General features: G+C 37.7%; 1 protein-coding gene across 1 annotated transcript in view; it reads right to left on the bottom strand.

The window, feature by feature from the left end:
- Positions 1-3,506: 3,506 nt before the first annotated feature.
- Positions 3,507-18,793, bottom strand: part of Ube2v2 (ubiquitin conjugating enzyme E2 V2) — a 33,677-nt gene continuing 18,390 nt past the window's right edge. The window contains exons 2-4 of the mRNA XM_005370372.2: positions 17,486-17,634; positions 13,676-13,801; positions 3,507-4,392 (exon numbers count right to left, since the gene is read on the bottom strand). Of these exons, the coding sequence (XP_005370429.1) occupies positions 4,246-4,392; positions 13,676-13,801; positions 17,486-17,634 (422 nt within the window). The 3' untranslated portion in view covers positions 3,507-4,245. The remainder of the gene's footprint in view (positions 4,393-13,675; positions 13,802-17,485; positions 17,635-18,793) is intronic.

Below are 18,793 nucleotides of genomic sequence, written 5' to 3'. Positions count from 1 at the left end.
TTGAGAAGTTATAACTCGCCAAAAACTAGTCAAACAGAAGCAGTAAAATTACACTGGTACTTACCAGGAAAGTAAAATAAGTGTCTCTTAGATTCTTCCCAATAATAAATATCTTAATTTTGCATGCAAATACCTAAAAAGTACTTACAAAGGAAAAATTAGAAAAAATTCCTTAAATACTTTCCAAAATCCTTTCAAGGCTGTATGTATCTTGACAGGGCTTCTCCGTTGCTATGGAGCCAGTCCTGGAACTCTTTCTGTAGACCAGGCCGGGATCAAACTCAGAGATCCGTCTGTCTGCCTCTTACTCCCAAGTGCTGGGATTAAAGGTGTGTGCTACCACATTAAAAGTACATAAGAATTAATTTAAAAAGCTGGCGTGATTGTGGCTAGCAATGCTGCCTTTTCTATGCACTAGAACCAACAAATACAAATGCACTTACTAGAATGACCTAAAGTCATGATCAAACTTATTAGCAATGTTTCTCTGACAGTTGGTGGAACAGCGTATGCCATCTATCAGTTAGCTGTGGCTGCATTTCCCAAGAAGCAGAACTGACTTCGTCATCCCAGGCTTCACATGGTTCAATTGCATTCAGAGCTTGATGGATCAGGAATTTGATGAGTAACTGAGCTCTTTGGGGATCACTATTTATTGACGTGTACTAACTGTCAGCAATAAAGCAGTCTTTACCATGAAAAATAAATAAATAAATAAATAAATAAATAAATAAATAAATAAATAAATAAATAGCTGACGTGATTGTGGCTGGCAATGCTGTCTTTTCTATGCAATAGAACCTATAAATATAAATGCACTTACTAGAATGACCTAAAGTCATGATCAAACTTATTAGCAATGTTTTTCAATGGCATGCTCTAAATTTTCAAATAATAATTTTACAAGCATTTACAATATATAACATATATTAGGTAGCTTTAGCACTGAAATTAGTCTATTGGTAAAACAGCTTGGACGGATAAACCAAACTGATTCCCTCTCTAATCACCTATTCAAATGTTAAGTATGACAGTTTCTTTAAAGGATAAAATAAAATTCTAGAGGCAGAGGCAGAACTCTTTGTGAGTTCGAGACCAGCCTGGTCTACAAGAGCTAGTTCCAGGACAGGCTCCAAAACCACAGAGAAACCCTGTCTCGAAACACTAAATAAATAAATAAATAAATAAATAAATAAATAAAATTCTAAGGTTTTTTTTTCACACCCAGAAGACTAAAATGCCTCTGACCCCCCTCCCAATGTTTATGATACATAATCCTGGAAAGTTATACACAGATCCCTAAACAAATGCAATAACTTTATTTTAAATTATCGAATAAAAACGTATCAATTGTGAAAATTATCAACCAAGTAGTTAAAGCCATTCAAGTGTAAGTGACCTACTAGGACAAAAATTTTACTTTTGTAACTTTTATTAACATATATTCAGCCTCAAGGATCACACTTGAAAACTCTCTGAAACAAATTTCTATGGCAATTTCCTTGTCTGTTTATACCACAACATTCCTGCAACCCTAGCCACTTTACAAAGGAAAATTTGCTTTAAAACTGATGGCTTCTATTTGAAAGAGGCTCTATTAACCCTTAAGTTTCATCAATTATGATATCTTAGATTATCATATATATTGCAACTGTTACATGCATAATGGATTTTGCTTTGGAATCAAGTTTACTGAGTCACAGATTTCTGCTAAGGTCCACAATCCCTAACCTTCCACAGTAGCATACACGGTGAGGACATGAGGCAAACGTACCAAATCCCAGCCTACAAAAAGCATCCCAACACTTACTAGCTTTCAAGAATCACAAGACACATTTTCAAGGCAGAAAAGATCATACTGTTTGATCATACTCTATACTGTCAGTGCAATTCAACTTAAACTTAATCTTGAACAATTAAAATACTAGGCTAATACTTCAGAATAACACTTAAGTCTAATAATTTATTAAGTTTTAATAAATTATACATGAAACAAACTGTGTATGTTGTGCTGTTTTGCAATACTTAGAACATCTTTGAGGGGCTGATGAGATGGCTCAATGGTTGAAATGCCTGTTGGAGATCAGATCCCCAGAACCTACATCAAAATGATAGGTGAGGCTGTAATTCCAGCCTTGGAAAGCAGAGGCAGGGGATCTCTGCAACAAGCTGATTAGCAAGGCTAGCTGCATCAGTGAGCTCTGGGTTCGCTTAGAAACCCTGTCTCAAATTATAAAGTGAAAGAGTAATTGAGGAAGATTCTTGACACCAACCTTAAGGCCTCTACATGCACCCACACAAACACACACGCGAAGAAAAACAGACATCTTTGATAATTCAACTGTGTTCAAATTGGTGCATTTATGCTGAACATGGCCAACCAGTACTTAGAATGCTCAGACAGGAATACTGCTGCAAGTTTGAGGCCATCACAGGCTACACAGCAATACCATTTCAAAATACCAGTAACAGTGAGGATGGTGTTTAAACAAACTGGCAAGAGTTTAATTAATGCAATGCCCACAAATATAAAGTTTTTACTTTGAAACAGCTTAAAACACGCCAAGTATGTTTCAAGAAACCTGTTCTTGTTATAAAAGTAACAAATGAAATAGATTGATAATCCACAGCCTACTATTCATACTTTTTCCTTGACTTTCTTTATAGGTAAAGTTTGAACATCTAATTTTTTTATTAAGACAATAAATCTTTGTCACCTTGATAAAAGAACAAAAATGAACTTTCAAGTTCAGACATAGGTTTGTTAACGTGAAAGTGGAGTGCAATGGGTAAAATAACTTTTGTTGGTCTTAAAGGATGGGGGAGGGGACCAATGAGATAGCTCAGCAGTGAAGGCACTTGTTCACAAGCACGGTGATCAGAGTTCAACACCAGGAACACACATAAAAGTGGAGGAGAGAACCAACTCCACAAAGGAATCCTCTGGCCTCCACAGATACACACGCATATGTGCACACACCCAAATTAAATAACAACTAAAAAAAATGATAGGAAGGAAATGTCTTCAATACATTCAATGTAAATAACCTAAAGTTTCATATAGAAATAAAGATGTTACAGAGAGAAAAGTAATGGATACTTAAATAATTTGTAGTCTATAACTATAAAAATTGCTAAAATGCAAATATCCTTTTTGACTATTACCTATAATGAAATCAAATTAGAAACGTAACTGGGATACCTCTTTGTGCAAAGAAATTCAACTAAGCATGTAATATGTCAAAGAAAATACTCTGTAAATTCCAACCGCAAGCATATAAAATAGAATAAGTAAAAGACGTGTTTCAATGAAAATCTGTGATATTCTCAATGTTTCTGGTTTTGTTTTGGTTTTGTTTGAAATGCAATCTTATTCACCAGCCCAGGCTGGCCCGGAACTTGCCATCTCTCTGCTTCTGACACCATTATGCCTAGCTTAATAATGCCCAATTTTGCCACCTTGATATGGATACTATAGATAATACCAATGTAACAGAAATAGCACAGTCTGAGGACACATTCCGCATTTTATTTACATTTCAAGACTAACTTTGATCTGAAATCACATATCCATACACCTAGTTCCTTTTCGTTGCTTCACTTAAAACCTCTAAGCATGTTTTATTAAACAAAGACTGTAAACAAATATTTATCATGTCTGTTACATGGAACAAACGGGAACAGCTTTTAACAGAGATTCATCAATACCCCAAACATCTTTTTATTATAAATACAGGTATCAAAACAATCCTGAAGCTATTTTGATGCTATAGTAGTCAGCACCCACACCCGCACCGCTTCGAGTTAACACAACTGTGACTACTCATTATACCTGCTACTTTAAACAGTTCACTGTAGTATAAGGACGATGGATAAAGCATGCCATTTCTGCTCTTCCGTCTTGAGACTTTATTGTTCAGAAAGACAAAGGTTTCCACTGCCATCTGACACTCCTTTGCCGTGCTTTTGTCTTGAAAACCTGAATTCAATTTTGAATACTTCAGGCTCATGTTTAAATGATAGTGCTTTAAGAAGAGAAAGAAAAATTGTGCTGCACTTCTTCTGTTACCTGAAAACATAATAGGTGTACATATATTAAATATATTCTTACAACTGTCCAGGTCATGTTTACCAGCTGGAATTCTTTTTACTTAATGTGTGGGTATTTTGCATGGTGATATTTAATCAAGACATTAACATGAGTAGAAGGTTGTTGATTTAAGACAAGTTTGAGATCCACTAAAATCAGTTGTTGTACGTTTGTCCTTCTGGGGGTTGTGGAAGCTTCATATTTTCTTTGGACATCATTAGGCGTCTCAGCTCTTGGAGGACAACTTTAATGCTATAGGAATTTTGCCATTTTGCTAATACTGGTATGCTTCGTGCATCCACCTGAGAGGGGAGGAAAAGAGGGACAATTAATTACCAAAGTACTGCAGAACCATAGCTAAACATAGTGGAGCAAATCAGAGTAGAGAAGAGATCACAAGGTCAAGCCAGCCAGGGATAGACATGGAAATCCTGTTTCACAGTAAACAAAATTAATAACAGTACTACTGATGATAATGTACTACTATGTACCAATATTTTAAATATACCTTAACAAGAATGCTATACTATGACATTTCAGATTTAAATGTATACTGTAATGCTAAGGTTCATAATTAATATATTTAAAATAATATATTTTAAAAATATTCTTTAACAAGAAAAGCTTTAACAAGATTTTCTAAAAATTTAAATTTTAAAATTTATTTTCTGTACTTTACAATAAACATACAGCAATCTTATTACCAGAGCTATAATATGCATACAAACACTATATTAAATAACTACTTTGTAAACATTTATAAACCTTCTTGATGATTAACATGAGTAGAAGGTTGTTGATTTAAGACAAATTTTAGATCTACTAACACTGGTCAGAATACTCCTTTCTATTTCCAATAAAATTCAAAAGGAAGAAACAATTTAAACTACTTCTACTTGTAGACAACATGATCTTATACATAGACAACTCAAAGAATAGCATTAAAGAAACTACTGGGAGTCCAGGAATGATGGCGTACACCTTTAATGCCAGCCATTCAGGAGGAAGAGGCAGGCAGATCTCTGATGGAGGAAGGTCATTGGTTAATAAAGAAAATGCTTGGCCTGATAGGTTAGAACATAGGTGGGTGGAGTAAACAGAACAGAATGCTGGGAGGAAGAGGAAGTGAGGCAGACACCATGCCTCTCCTCTCCAGGGCAGATGCGATGAAGCTCCTGCCCAAGATGGACGCAGGTCAGACATGCTGAATCTTTCCCGGTAAGCCACGGCCTCATGGTTCTACACAGATTATTAGATATGGGTTAAAGCAAGGTGTGAGAGTTAGCCAGCTAGAGCTAATGGGTCAAACAGTGTTTAAATGAATACAATTTGTGTGTTGTTATTTCGGGTATAAAGCTAGCCAGGAGCTAGGAGCCGGGCGGCGGAACACAGCCTGTAGCTCCTTACTACAGATCTCTGTGAGCTGGAGGCCAACCTGTCCTATACACTGAGTTCCAGGCCATCCAAGAATACATAGTGAAATCCTATCTCAAACACATGGTGAGAGGAACAAGAAGGGGGAAAGAGGAAAAGGGGGGAGGAGAGAGGATGAGGGAGAGATAGAAAGGGAAGACAGAGAGAGGAGAGGGGGAGAACAAGAGGGAGAGAGTGGGGGAAGAAACTACTGAAGCTAGTATGTTCATAGTATCCATGATTTTAAAAAAGTTGTATCTTTATCTACTTGTAATGAATCTAAAAGCTAAAATTAAGAAATTTAAAGGGAGGGGATGGTAGATGAGAACATGAGGAAATAGAATCGTCAAGGGGGAGAGAGAAGGAGTGGGAGAGCAATGAAAGAGACACCTTGATAGAGAGAGCCACTATGGGGCTAGGGAGAAACCTGGGGCTAGAGAAATTTCCAAGAATCCACAAGGGTGAACCAAGCTAACACTCCTAGCAAGAGTGGAAAAGATGCCTGAACTGGCCTAACCCTGTAGTCAGAGCGGTGAATACCCCAACTCTCATCAGTAACTGATGGAACCAGTTGCAAAGATCCACAACCAAGCACCAGGCAGAGCTCCAGGAATCCAATCAAAGAGAGGGAGGAGAGAATATATGAGCAGGGGAGGTCAAGTTCATGATGGAGACATCTTCAGACAGATAAACCAATTTTGTGAAACCTCATCAACTCTAGACTGACAACTATGCAGTCTCCATGGGACCTAACTAGGCCCTCCATATGTGGGAGACAGTGGTGAAGCTTGGAATATCTGAGAGGCTCCTGGCAGTAGGACCAGGGTCTATCCCTGGTGCATGAGATAGCTTGTTAGAGCCCAATCCCTATAGCAGGATGCCATGCTCAGCCTTAATGCAGGGGAGAGGCCTGGTCCTGTCCCAACTTAATGTGCTAGACTTTGTTGACTCCCCATAGGAATCCTTACCCACTGGGAGGAGTAGATGGGGGATGGGCTACAGTGGGGTAGGGCAGGTGGGAGGAGGGGTGGGGGAAGGGGGGAATAACAGTGGTTGGAATGTGAGATAACTTGAGAAGGAGGGAGGGAGGGAGGTAGGGAGGGAGGGAATTAATCAAGTTACAATAGTAGGATCAAAAATAATAAGAAGTGTGCAGCAGGAACTGAAATACTACTGACAGAAAGAAAAGGCCTAAATATGTATACATGGATCAGTGAGCAGTGAGCTTGGCCAGCTGCTGGCTTCTAGGTAGCTTGGTAAGCTGATATAGAAGCTTGTCATGGAGCAGCCATGCACATGACCTATCCACTCTCCTAGACAGGTCAGGATTCGAACCTAGCCACTAATACCTATGCACACGAGCAGATTCCTCACTTACATTGTACTTCCTTGTAACATAGTAGGGCTTGATGAAGACAAGCCTTGGTGTTCAGTAAACAAACCTTCAGAACTGCAGTCTAATATCTGGAGAACAATGTAGACAGTATATAGTGAAGATTTTAAATAATTCGCTAAGAGTTTTTTGGGGGGGTGGACTACATAGATGCTACACATGAAATTTTTTTCAAAACAAAAAAAGCCTTCAATGTATCTTAATACAAATTTATTTTACCCAAAACAATACTATATGACCATTTTAAGAATAACTAAAATATCTCCTATAGTACAGAAAGAGAGGAAGGGAGGGAGGGAGGGAAGGAGGGAGGATACTGGGAAGAAAGAGAAGGAAGAGGACCAGTGGGGAGGGGAATGGAGAACAAGAGTGGTGAATAGTGAAATCACTGAGGGCTTCCTAAAAACATTGAGTATTAAAAAAAAAAGACTGCAAGATGAGAATTATGAAAAAAATTGAAGCCATGCATATTAAGATGCTGTAAAGAAATAACAAGGTGACATTCTTGCCACTTGCATGTATATACACACACACACACAACTGTCCTTTTCTTAAATGTCCGAGTCTCTCCCTCAACATCGATGCTTGACTCTGCAATTAAAAATCTTTTCTTAGTAAACTGTGCTTCACACCAACTCATCCTGAAATTCTACTCTGTGACGCAAGTCAAGAATGCTAGGCCTCGCACTGGGGAGATGGCTCAGTCAGTCACGTCATTACCAGGCAAGCTCAAGGACTTGAGTTAATTCCTTCCACGGAAACCAAAAAGCTAGGCAGGGCAGTGTGCACCTGTACCCACCACAGGGGTGCACAGAGCTGAAAGGCACCAGCCTAGCCAAATCAGCAAACCCAATTCAGTAAAAGGTTCAGAACTGAAGATGATGCCAAATGACAGCCTCTGCTTCTTTGAACAAACACGTTCACACAAACACAACCAATCGCCTCCCAAACATTGAAAGATGAGACTGCCAGAAGCATCTGAGGAGTCTATGAAAAGAAATTCTCAAGGCTCAACAGCCAGCGCATTAAGCTGCTTTTAAGATTGACTTTTTAAATTGTGTAAGTGAAAGAGAGAGCAACACGTGCACGCGCACAAGTGCAAGTGTGTGTGCATGCGCACACATGCATGCATGATGACTATAAATGTCCTTGTAGTGCAGAGGACAACATCAGATCCTCTGGAACTGAAGTAGAGGAGGTTGCTGAGTAGGCCCTCTGGAAAAGCAATACACATGCTTGTGCTGAACTGTTTATATGGCAACTTGACAGCAGCTGGGATCATCAGAGAAGGTAATCAAGAAAATACTTCCAGACTTGGCCTGTAGGCAGGCCTGTGGGACATTTTCTTGATAGATGGCTATGTGAGAAGGACCAATTCACTGTGGGCAGTGTCATCCCTGGCCTGATGGTCCTAGGTGAAATAAGGAAGCAGGCTAAGAAACAAGCCAGTAAACACTAGTCCTCCACGGCCTCTGTACAGCTCCTGCCTCAGGCTTTTCCTCCGAAGATGGACTGTGCTCCTGCCTCCAGCTTCCTGCCATCAATATCTCAGTCCCTTATACTGTGTCTCTTGAAGAAACTGAAACTTCCCTAGTGACCTGTATACCAAAATTCTGAAATAATAGTTTTCTTGACTGCTGCTTAGCTATTCAGCTTTATTCTTTCAACTTATATGTACCTTTCAATTCTTTGTTTATGGCCAGAGACTACCTTGTATTTAGCAAGTACTCCCAATGGAGAACTTAGGAATCCTCTTTTCCCAAACTTTAGGTGAGGTGGGACAATCATGACATTGAGGAGTATATCACTTTAAAGACTAGTCCAATATCTTAAACCACTCTCTTGCCTGAGATCTAGGTTGAGGTAAATTAACTCTGGAGTGACTTCCACAGAGGAAAACCCATTCAGCAGCACATTTTGGATCCAAAACCCATTAGGAATGGCCTCTCCGATGGCACATGCTATGGAGCTTTCTATTCCTTTTCCTCTTTAAGCGCATCTTGTCACACCTGCAATCTCATGGATAGGGAACCCTGCTCATCTCTTGGCCAACACATTGTTTTCACACCCTCAAATTTTCTCCTGCTGAGACCCTCTCATTTCTATAACTAGCAGTCTTATTAACTAGCTACACAATTATCTAGAAGACAAATCTCTTGGTGTGTGGCTGTGAGAATTTCTAGATTGGGTTAAAAGAGGTGGAGAGACCTACCCTAAATGTGGGTGGCACATCAACAAAACAGTAAGACAGGAATGGGGGGGGGCTCTAAAATTTACAATCTATAGGGTTTTATTTCATGAGAGTTTAAGAACCCAGCTATTTTGTATATCTAATGTTTTAAAGAATTAATAACAAAATAGGCAATATGCTTTGTCTACTCAGAAAGCCCAACCCATGGGAAACTGAAGAAATACAGAACAAGGCAGTACATGTCTACTTCTAGCCGGAGCCCAATAAGCATATATCTCAACTGTAAATACAGCACAGGCCAGTAGTGCAGTACTGTAGAACTCATTTAGAGCTGGAGCATCCTAAGGTTTACTGTACTTCTTTTTCACACTGCTTTTCTTTTAGATACAAAAGGGAATTATAAGTTGGAAATTTTGGAAACTAGACCTGAAGATAGAATTATAGAAGAAATTTCCATGTGTAGGGGTGTCTTTCTGTTGATTAGCTCTTGAACAGGAAATTCTATCATCCTGCTTGTTTAGCAGGCTTCCCCTTTTGACTTTTAAGCTTTTACTAGCTCTTCTCAATAATGATTAGGTTAATTCATCTCCTTAACAGATGAACTTTCAATGTTGTTTCTAGTAAGTTATATCTTTATCATTGCAAGTCCAAGTTTAGAATTAAGGATTGGTCAAATCAGTAGCCTAAGGAAAGAAGAAGAAAAAAAAAAACTGGCATGCTAAATCTAAACAAACTTTGGGAAGTCACCTGGTCTATTTTTAGGTCTAACTGTGAATCTGTACAAATCGTGTATATTTGTTTACTTATGTATAATTATTAAAAACAAACTGGCTTCTGTGTCATGTAAACAGAAACCACTCAATTAACCCAAGTTCTTTTTAGCTTAAAAGATGTTTTGTTGTGCACAGGGTCTCATGTGGCCCAAGTTAGTTTTAAACTTGCTATGTAGCTGAGGAAAACCTTGAATTCCTTTAAGTGCCTGGATCTCCAGGTGCTAGGATTATAGGCATCTGCCACCACACACCCAACTAAAATCCTTAAAGATATATATTCGGCATATGAATACATGAGAGAGAGCTTGAGAGCATCAACATGTAAGGAAGGACTGAGTAGTACGTTTTACGTTATTTCTGTTACTGTGCTTGTTTATAGAAGTTTCTAGCCATTTCTCTCTCTAGTCTCCTGCTCTCAACATGCCTTAGGAGTGCTAGAATTACAGATTTGAAACAGAATTTTTTTCTTAAATGTGGGTTCCAAGGATCAAACTCTAGTCATCTGTATTGAGCTATAAATGCTTTTAGCTACTGAGCCATCTCACTGCCCATTCCCCAATCCCCCTACTCAAATTTTAAGCAAATTAATTCAAATTTGTCAGGAAAAAAAAAAAAGATTGTCTCCAGGACTATTAACAAATATTTTGCCTATGCTTATTTTACAACTGTTAGATATTAAAATAAAATGTCCAATGTTTTGTTTAAGATTCATCTAATTGGGTATTTATTAAAATTACTTTAGTAGAAAAAATATTTTTCTCAACTTAAAATTTGTATTTAAAGGCTAGAGAGATGTTCAGCAGATACTGGCTGTTCTTGGAGAAAATTAGGGTCAATTCTAGTGTAAGAAACATTAAATACTAGTCTTCTGTCAAATACTGCAAAACTTAGTCTATAACAAAGAATTCAAATCTTTTTATACCTTCCATCTTTGTGAAAATATTTTAATGTCCCCACACACACAACTGAAAAAATTCACACAAACACTATGCAGCAGTCTCAGAGATTTAATCAGCCTACTCCTTCCATTTTCCTTTATTTCCTTTGCTCTAATTTCAAACAGCTCTAATTATTCAGTCATACTTTGAGTACTGGGATGAGTATGCAAGTTTTCCCTTCATTACTGGTATTTTTGTAAGTCTCTATGATAAACATAAGTATTTCAACTTTTCTTTTTTCTTTTTTTTTTTAATTGAAACAAATGGATCAAAAAGCAAAGTTTCCAAAGCTGACTGAAGTTCATTTAAGCATTTCCTGGTTGAGCTTTAGTTAATGAAACTGAAAGTAAAATGTGAGTTTTCTTGGGGCATAAGATAACTTTAGAGCCAATACTGTTAAAGGCAGATCCATAGAGGCAATGTCAGTCACATCCTATGCTTACAGAAAAATAAGACCAATAGCCCAAATTGTATGACTAGGTGCACTCCTATCCCCAAAATTTGAACTAGTATTTTGTCGATCTTTTTATTTCATTTTCCTAGTAATTTTCCTATTGTTTTATAAAAGTACAAACACATAACAGATTAGAACCAAATAAGTAAACCCAATGAACGCTAGGCTAAACAGCATAAAATACTGTGTGGAACTATTCACTACAGGGCGCTCACCACCAAACCTGACAACCTGAGTTTGACTGCAGGAAACTATACAGTAGAAAGAAAAATCTGACTCCTCTTAGCTGTCCTCTTGACTGTGACACAGTGTGCACTCATACACACACATATTTGCACACATATACGCAAAAACTTTTAACAATCATTGCAACAAAATTTTCAGTAAAAACTTAAAATTAACCTAATTGCTCAGCAGTGGTGCAGAGAATTTTAAACACTAAAAATGACAAATTCCATTGTTATAGTTCAGTATGTAGTAGCTCAAACTGGCTTGTTCATTATAACAAACAAAATGAGACATGTGTACATCCATGCAGACTTGCACAGTGTAAACACAGCAGTACACACAGCAACGACACCTGTTAAATTGAAGAAAAGGTTACATCTTCGGCCAAAGCCAAAGGATAATAAAGGACAAATGATATTAGATTTTAGCCTAATGCTCTACTTCACTGCAACATCTGGCCAGCCATTTTATCAAAAAGTCACAGTTAAATTGAACCAAAATAATAGTGGTAATTATCCTGGCTACTTGCTCTGTAAGGACTGTGGGAAGCAGGAAATATGGCTCATCTGGTGGAGGATCCATTGTCCCAGAAAGTTGTCCTTGACTTCCACATGAGCACACCTTCACTTTAACGCACTTTGTGCTGGTTAATTTTTGCAAATTGTAAACAAACAAGAAACATCTGGGAAGGGGAACCTCAACTGAGGAACTGTCTCGACCAGACTGGCCTGTGGGCGAGTCTATGGGGCATTTTCTTCATTGCTAATTGAAGGAGAGCTACTACTGTGTGCAGTGTCCTCTTGGGCAAGTTGGCCTGGGCTATGCAGGAAACTTAGCTGAGCAAGTCAGAGAGATGAGCCAATAAGGAGCATTCTCCCAGTGTTCTGCTGCAGTTCTTTCCTTGAGATCCTGCCCTGATGTCTTTCAGTGATGAACTGCTTCCTGGGAGTATAAAATGAAATCAAACCCTCTCCTCCCCAAGGAGAAGGACTTGTGGCACAACTCTGGCTCCAAAGGTAGTTTTTTAGACCAGCAAGGACTGCTATTAACTTCCCTTGGTGCCAATCAGTCAATCTCCTCAGATGTGGAGTTGAGCACGCACCAACAGGACAAGACATAGTTATCATCTATGTCAAGAATAAAAGATGGAAAATATCTTGTCGACGTACGCTTGGTAGCAAGGTTTGTGTTCTGGTGTACCATTTGTGAAGAAAGAATGGCAATGCCCAGCTACTTCTGTTTTGCTCACATGTACCTTTGTGTGACACCAAAATTATTCTTTGTTTCTAATAGTATTTGCATAAACTTGTGACTTTTAATAATAAAAGAAAAGTGGAGGGGGGGAGAATGGATATAACATAAAATATTATTGGTAGGGAGAGGGGACACAGATGGAGTCAAGAATGTTGACAGTCTTCCTTCCCAGGAGGGATGAAATTCACCCTACTATGCTGATGCTATTCTGCTCCCTAGCATATACTCCGCACTGAGTGTGCTCTCAACCCAGCACCTTAAGAGCATGCATCCAAAGTCCTAGGAACCTAACCAACAATCTACTTACCTTAGAAAATCAGCTACCCTACTAACTTGTATAGGTGAGGACAACTTACTCTTTCTGTTATCCACTTTAATGTGTCAATCATGCTTAGCCATGAATAATCAAACAGACATACTTGTTCCTCAAAGAAAACCAAACTTTATGAAAATTCATTCTTTTAATCTCAAAAAGTACCTCTAAAGAAAGAAATAATTAAAGAATAGTAAGCCTTTTCATCAAGAGAAGATTAGTTCAAACTAATCTAAATGGATGCAATTAATATAATTCTAAGAAAAAAAAGTTAGTTTTTAACACCAGAAGATTGTAAGGATAGGTCTGGTGGCTGAATGCTTATATTCCTAACACTCAGAGTGCTGAAGCAGAGGACTGGTTCAAGTTCAAGGCTACTCTGGAGCTAGCTATTGGGTAACATTATATCTTGAAGGGAGGAGAAGACATAAAAAACAACCTAAGACAAACTTTATTTTTATTTTTGGTAAAAGAACCAACTATGTAGCCCAGGTTGGCCTCAAACTCCCAATCCCCCTGCTTCTACCTCCTGAGTGACAAACTTCTTTCTTTCAACTGAACAAAACTTTGAAAACTCTTGCCTATATATTATATGCTATATAAAAATAAAATTATTACCATAACTTACCATTCCACTGGAATTATTGATCCCATTCATATTAATTTTTGTTACAAATCTAACAGATGGAGGAGCTTCTGGATATTTAGATCCACATTCTACCTTCAGACTATATATTCTGTTTTCATAGTTTGTCTGGAAAGATAGGAAAAAGAAAGAACAATCATAATGACAAAAACTAAACTACTGCCCACCTGTTAACAAAGAAGAATGTAGCATGCACAAACTTGTTATGATGGTGTGTGATGGCATACAAACTTCTGTACAAAGCTATTTTAACTATATAGTTAGGGAAAAAAATCACTAAGCATTTTTCATGCTTATAGTATGAAACCAAAATAATTCTACCAAGTGGAATCAGAATAATCAGAACTTATTTTTTGTGACACAAATGGTGTCGATAACAAATTAGAAAGAAAAACCAACTTACATTTAGATTTTACTTTAAAATAAAAAGATACTGAAAGGACAAGTGTGTGGTTTATGTCACACATATATAAAGGCTTTCACCACCCAGAACAATCTCATTGGTTTCTATTATTTCAGTAACACTAACGATGCCTCTTTTTATTCTCACATGGATTTGTTGGCTAAAAAATTATGATCACTTTTCACAGATAGGCAGGCAATTACTTCCAGCAAAGGAAAATCATAACATATTATTATTATTACAATTAAACAATTTTTGTTTCCCATTACTTTACTACTACTTAATAAATTCTGTGGTTTATTAACTCTATTATCTGAATTAATGTATACATCATATTTATACATATTTTCAAATATGGTTTCTAAATTAATGAAGTTTAGCTAATACTACATTCTTATAAAACAGGAATTTTAAGGCTATGACTTACACTTCAAGGCTATTCAGGTTTATTCTCATGTAATAATTAGCTTTTCTTTCTCATTATAGCTTTTGCTCAGTAGTACAGTTCTGAAATAGGATACTGCATAGTAAATTGATGCCTATATAAAACTAGGAAGAAAATAAGCCATATTAACAAGTACAGAGCTCATTCAAACATTTAGCTTTGATAAATGAAAGCTATTATCAAGTAGAGTTCAGATATGTAACATTGAACTGCTGTAATATAAAATTATGAAACAATCTGATACATGTTACTAAACACTTCAATATTTTGAAAGAGCTCTATAAAACTCACCCAAATTTGACAGTTAACAGTCATACACCCAGCAATTTGGTACTATATAAAACTGAGTGAAATCAAACAGTTCTCAAGAGAGAATCTTTTCCATGGTTCTTCAATTTGAATGCAGATCAGATTATCTAAAAAAAATTATATTAAAAACAAAAAATTCCAGGTATGGTAGTATAATTGTATTACCAGCATTAGGAAGGCTGAAGCAAGAGGATCACTTCAAGTCTGAAACTAGCCTAGGCTACACAGCAAGACTCTGGCCCCCTAAAAGCAAACAACAACAACAACAAAAAAATGAACAGAAGCAGATCCTTGTCCTCTTCTTCCCTGAATCAGATCACAAAACCTGGCAAGCATATCCTAAAGTAGGCCAATAAATCTCGTCCTTACAGCCAGAAAACAATTTTCATCTCTGACGAGAAAGGAATAGAAAAGAAGGCAATGGACCTTATTCAGCTCCTCTCACTCTATTCAGTACTACTGCATTAGGCTCTCTGTGCACAAGCATATTCTAGACTGTTCACTCTTAATTAAGCAGTATAAAATTCTATAAAACCTACCTTGTCATGTAAAACTCTAATGAAAGAAATGTATATTTCATTTTATGACACACCTCAGTCATAAGCCTTATTACACACACACACACACAACTCCAATGCAATGACCCAACAGAGGAGAAGGCCCATGGCCTACTGTCTGTGTCTCAGTGAGCTAAGAGACAGGAGCTACACAAACAGCCTTTACACCAGAAAAAGCAAGTAGCTTGGGAATCCCACTGGAGACCCAAATGGAGAGAAATAAAGTAGGAGCTACAGCATTTCCTCCCTATCAGGAAACTATGCTAAGAGTCTGTATGCAAGACACAGGCCCAACACATTCTTCAGATATAAAGTCTACTGAGGGTAGTGGCTGGAGAAAAAAAAAATCTAAACAATTTCAAACTTATATTTTTACCAAGTTGTGACTTAAATCTTCAAACCAGTCTAAGCCAGAATGTTAAAACTACTTGCTTTTAATTTTCTTTTAGCTAGACTAATATAATAATGTTTAGAAACAGTGAAAAAAATCAGTTTTCATCACAAATACCAAGTTATAAAGTCTTTTAACCACCAACCTTCTATTTCCTTTCTCAAATATCTTATGGAAGAATCAGAGAAGTCAGGAGGAGGCTCTCAGGAGTGCACATGAAGTCTGCACACTGTGTACTCTTAACAGACTTGGTATAAAGGACTGCAAAGGAACACCAGCAAATGCCACAGAATACACTCGTCTAACATTGCTAATTACATTTTTTAATAAACAGAAAAAAATATCTAAATTCTCTCTAAAGAGAACAGGTCTTCTTCCAACAGACGGTAAGAGAGAAAAAAAAAATCGGTCCTCATGGAAGAGGTCATGATCCTAAACTACTCAGAAGGCTGAACTAGCAGGATTAAAGTACAAAGTCTACCTGATCCACAGACTGAGTTCACAGTCAGCCTGCAGGATGCTGAGATTGGGTCTCAGAATAAAAGCAAAAAAGTCTGGGGACACAGCTCAGTGGTAGCACACATATCCAGCATGGGTGATGCCTTAGGTTCAATCCCAGTATCACAATAAACAAGCAAACAAATAAATCTTTCAAATTTGTGTTGAACACACTGAATAAGACTACTAACTAAAGAATACACTATAGAAAAAAGTATCTCCATCTAGGAAAAAACTATGTAAAAATACTTCAGACAATTCTGAGAAAGACTGAAGAACAAATACACAAGAGATCAATAACAGTACTAGAAATTATTTACGAATCTTAGCCAGACAATTTTGGTGCACACCTTTAATCCCAGCACTTGAGAGGCAGAGGCAGGTGGATCTCTGAGTTTGAAGCCAGTCTGATCTACAGAGTGAGTGCCAGGCAACCAGGCTACACAGAGAAACCCTAACTCAAAAAAAAAAAAAAAAAAAAAAAAAATCCTAGCTATTTTGTTTTATTGCTGCTGAAAACCACACGTGGTATGCATTCTAATTTCATATGTTCTACCACTGCACTATTACCTCCAGTGTCTTAAATTTGCTGCTATATCTTGTAAATTATGGTATTTAGACCTCTAATATCCCACTCAGGACTGTGAAAGAGGGCAGAAGCAATATGTAATCACTGCAAGCCAATCTAGAGATCTTCAGTCACATAAGAGAGCAGGCAACATGTGACACTCTTCCAAATATCCCCTCCACTTCCTCTTTGACACAGAATGTCCTTTATCCCCACAGGTCTCAACCTTCAAAAATCCTACCAATCAGTCCTTTATAGCCCATTCCAAAGGCAACTTCCTTCTCTGCTCAGCCTTCCTCAATTTGTTCCAGTAGAAGAAACATGATGAACTTGCTCAGCCATATTAAAATCTAACCTTAGACTGGTTTTTTGTTTGTTTATTTGTTTTCTTCCCTACTAAAACACAAACACTTTGGGGGCAACAACCATGCCACTCCTCCTCAATCCCAGTTTTCCAAGCTTATACCCTTCAAACAAGAGATATCAATAAATAAATGCACATAAAACATACTAAGATGCAGGAATTCTTCCTGTCAAAAGTTATCACAATTGTCTTTTATTACCAATAAAATTAAACATTCACTCAAAATAAACAATAAATATGTATAATATAGCACTGACCCTTGGTGGCCCAATAATCATGCCTGTCCACCTTGTAAGTGTCATGTCTTCATCATCTTCAAGGCCCCAGCTAACGGTACCATCACCTACTCCTTTCTGTCCTTCTTCAAGTTCTTCCAACAAGCGAAAATTCCGAGGAACTTTAACTCCTATACAAAAGAATGTCAGTGTCAACGTAAAAGCTCATAATTATTAAGATAGAAGGTTTTGTTGTTTTGTTCAGGTTTTTGGTATGGGGCGGAGGGGCCGAGAGAGGGTTTCTCTCCATAGCCTTGGCTGTCCTGGAACTCACCTGTTAGACCAGGCTGGCCTTGAAATCAGTGAGCTTGCCTCTGCCTCCCAAATGCTGATATTAAAGGTGTGCACTGCCACCACCACCACCCAGGAAGAGATGCATAATTAAGCCTTTTGTAGATTAGTTTTCACAAAATATTACACCCAAAGGCAAGCTTCCCTCAAAGAAGTATTGGGCCTCAGGCAATATCTGGCCTAATAATCCCTTAAGATGAAAAGGACAGTTGGTAACAATTGCAAATAGCTTTTTGGTTAAGTGGGACTTTGTATCCACCTCCCTTTTTTGGTGCTGAAATTTTATCTGGTTTGAACCTGGACAGGTCACGTATGTGCTGCAGTGGTCTCTGTGAGTTCCTATGTGTCAGTTTTCTCTAATGTAATGTCACTGGATGGTCACTATATCAACCACACTTCAGGGAAATGTCATGTCCAGGAGCAGAAGGCCAACACAAAACAGACTCCAGATATGTGTGTGCATAGGCTTTTTTTTGTTATTTTTTACCTTGTTGGCTTTTTTATTTGATTTTCAATTTGGTTTTTGTTTTATGAGACACACACATAGACAGACAGACAAAATATGATTAACAAGTGGCAGTTGAGAGAATATAAAGAGTTTGGGGAGAAGAAATACGATCAAAATATACAGCATGAAAAAACTATTTTTAATGAAAATGTCACTAGAAAGCATTGTGTCAAACATTATAGCAGTACTGAACATGTATATAAATTCCTACTCAGGCCGGGCGGTGGTGGCGCACGCCTGTAATCCCAGCACTCGGGAGGCAGAGGCAGGTGGATCTCTGTGAGTACGAGGCCAGCCTGGTCTACCAAGGGAGTTCCAGGACAGGCTCCAAAGCTACAGAGAAACCCTGTCTCGAAAAAACCAGAAAAAAAAAAAAAATTCCTACTCAACCAATTTTATACTGGCATATATCAATTATGAAGAAACTATCATAAAATGATCATTTTCCCCTAGCTGAGGTTCTTAGTCAAGGACGCTGACATAAAATTAAT

This window comes from Microtus ochrogaster, unplaced genomic scaffold, assembly GCF_000317375.1.
Source record: "Microtus ochrogaster isolate Prairie Vole_2 unplaced genomic scaffold, MicOch1.0 UNK77, whole genome shotgun sequence".
Taxonomy (NCBI): domain Eukaryota; kingdom Metazoa; phylum Chordata; class Mammalia; order Rodentia; family Cricetidae; genus Microtus; species Microtus ochrogaster.
Note: the sequence above shows the minus strand (reverse complement) of the source record. Positions and strands in the feature narration are given on the sequence as shown.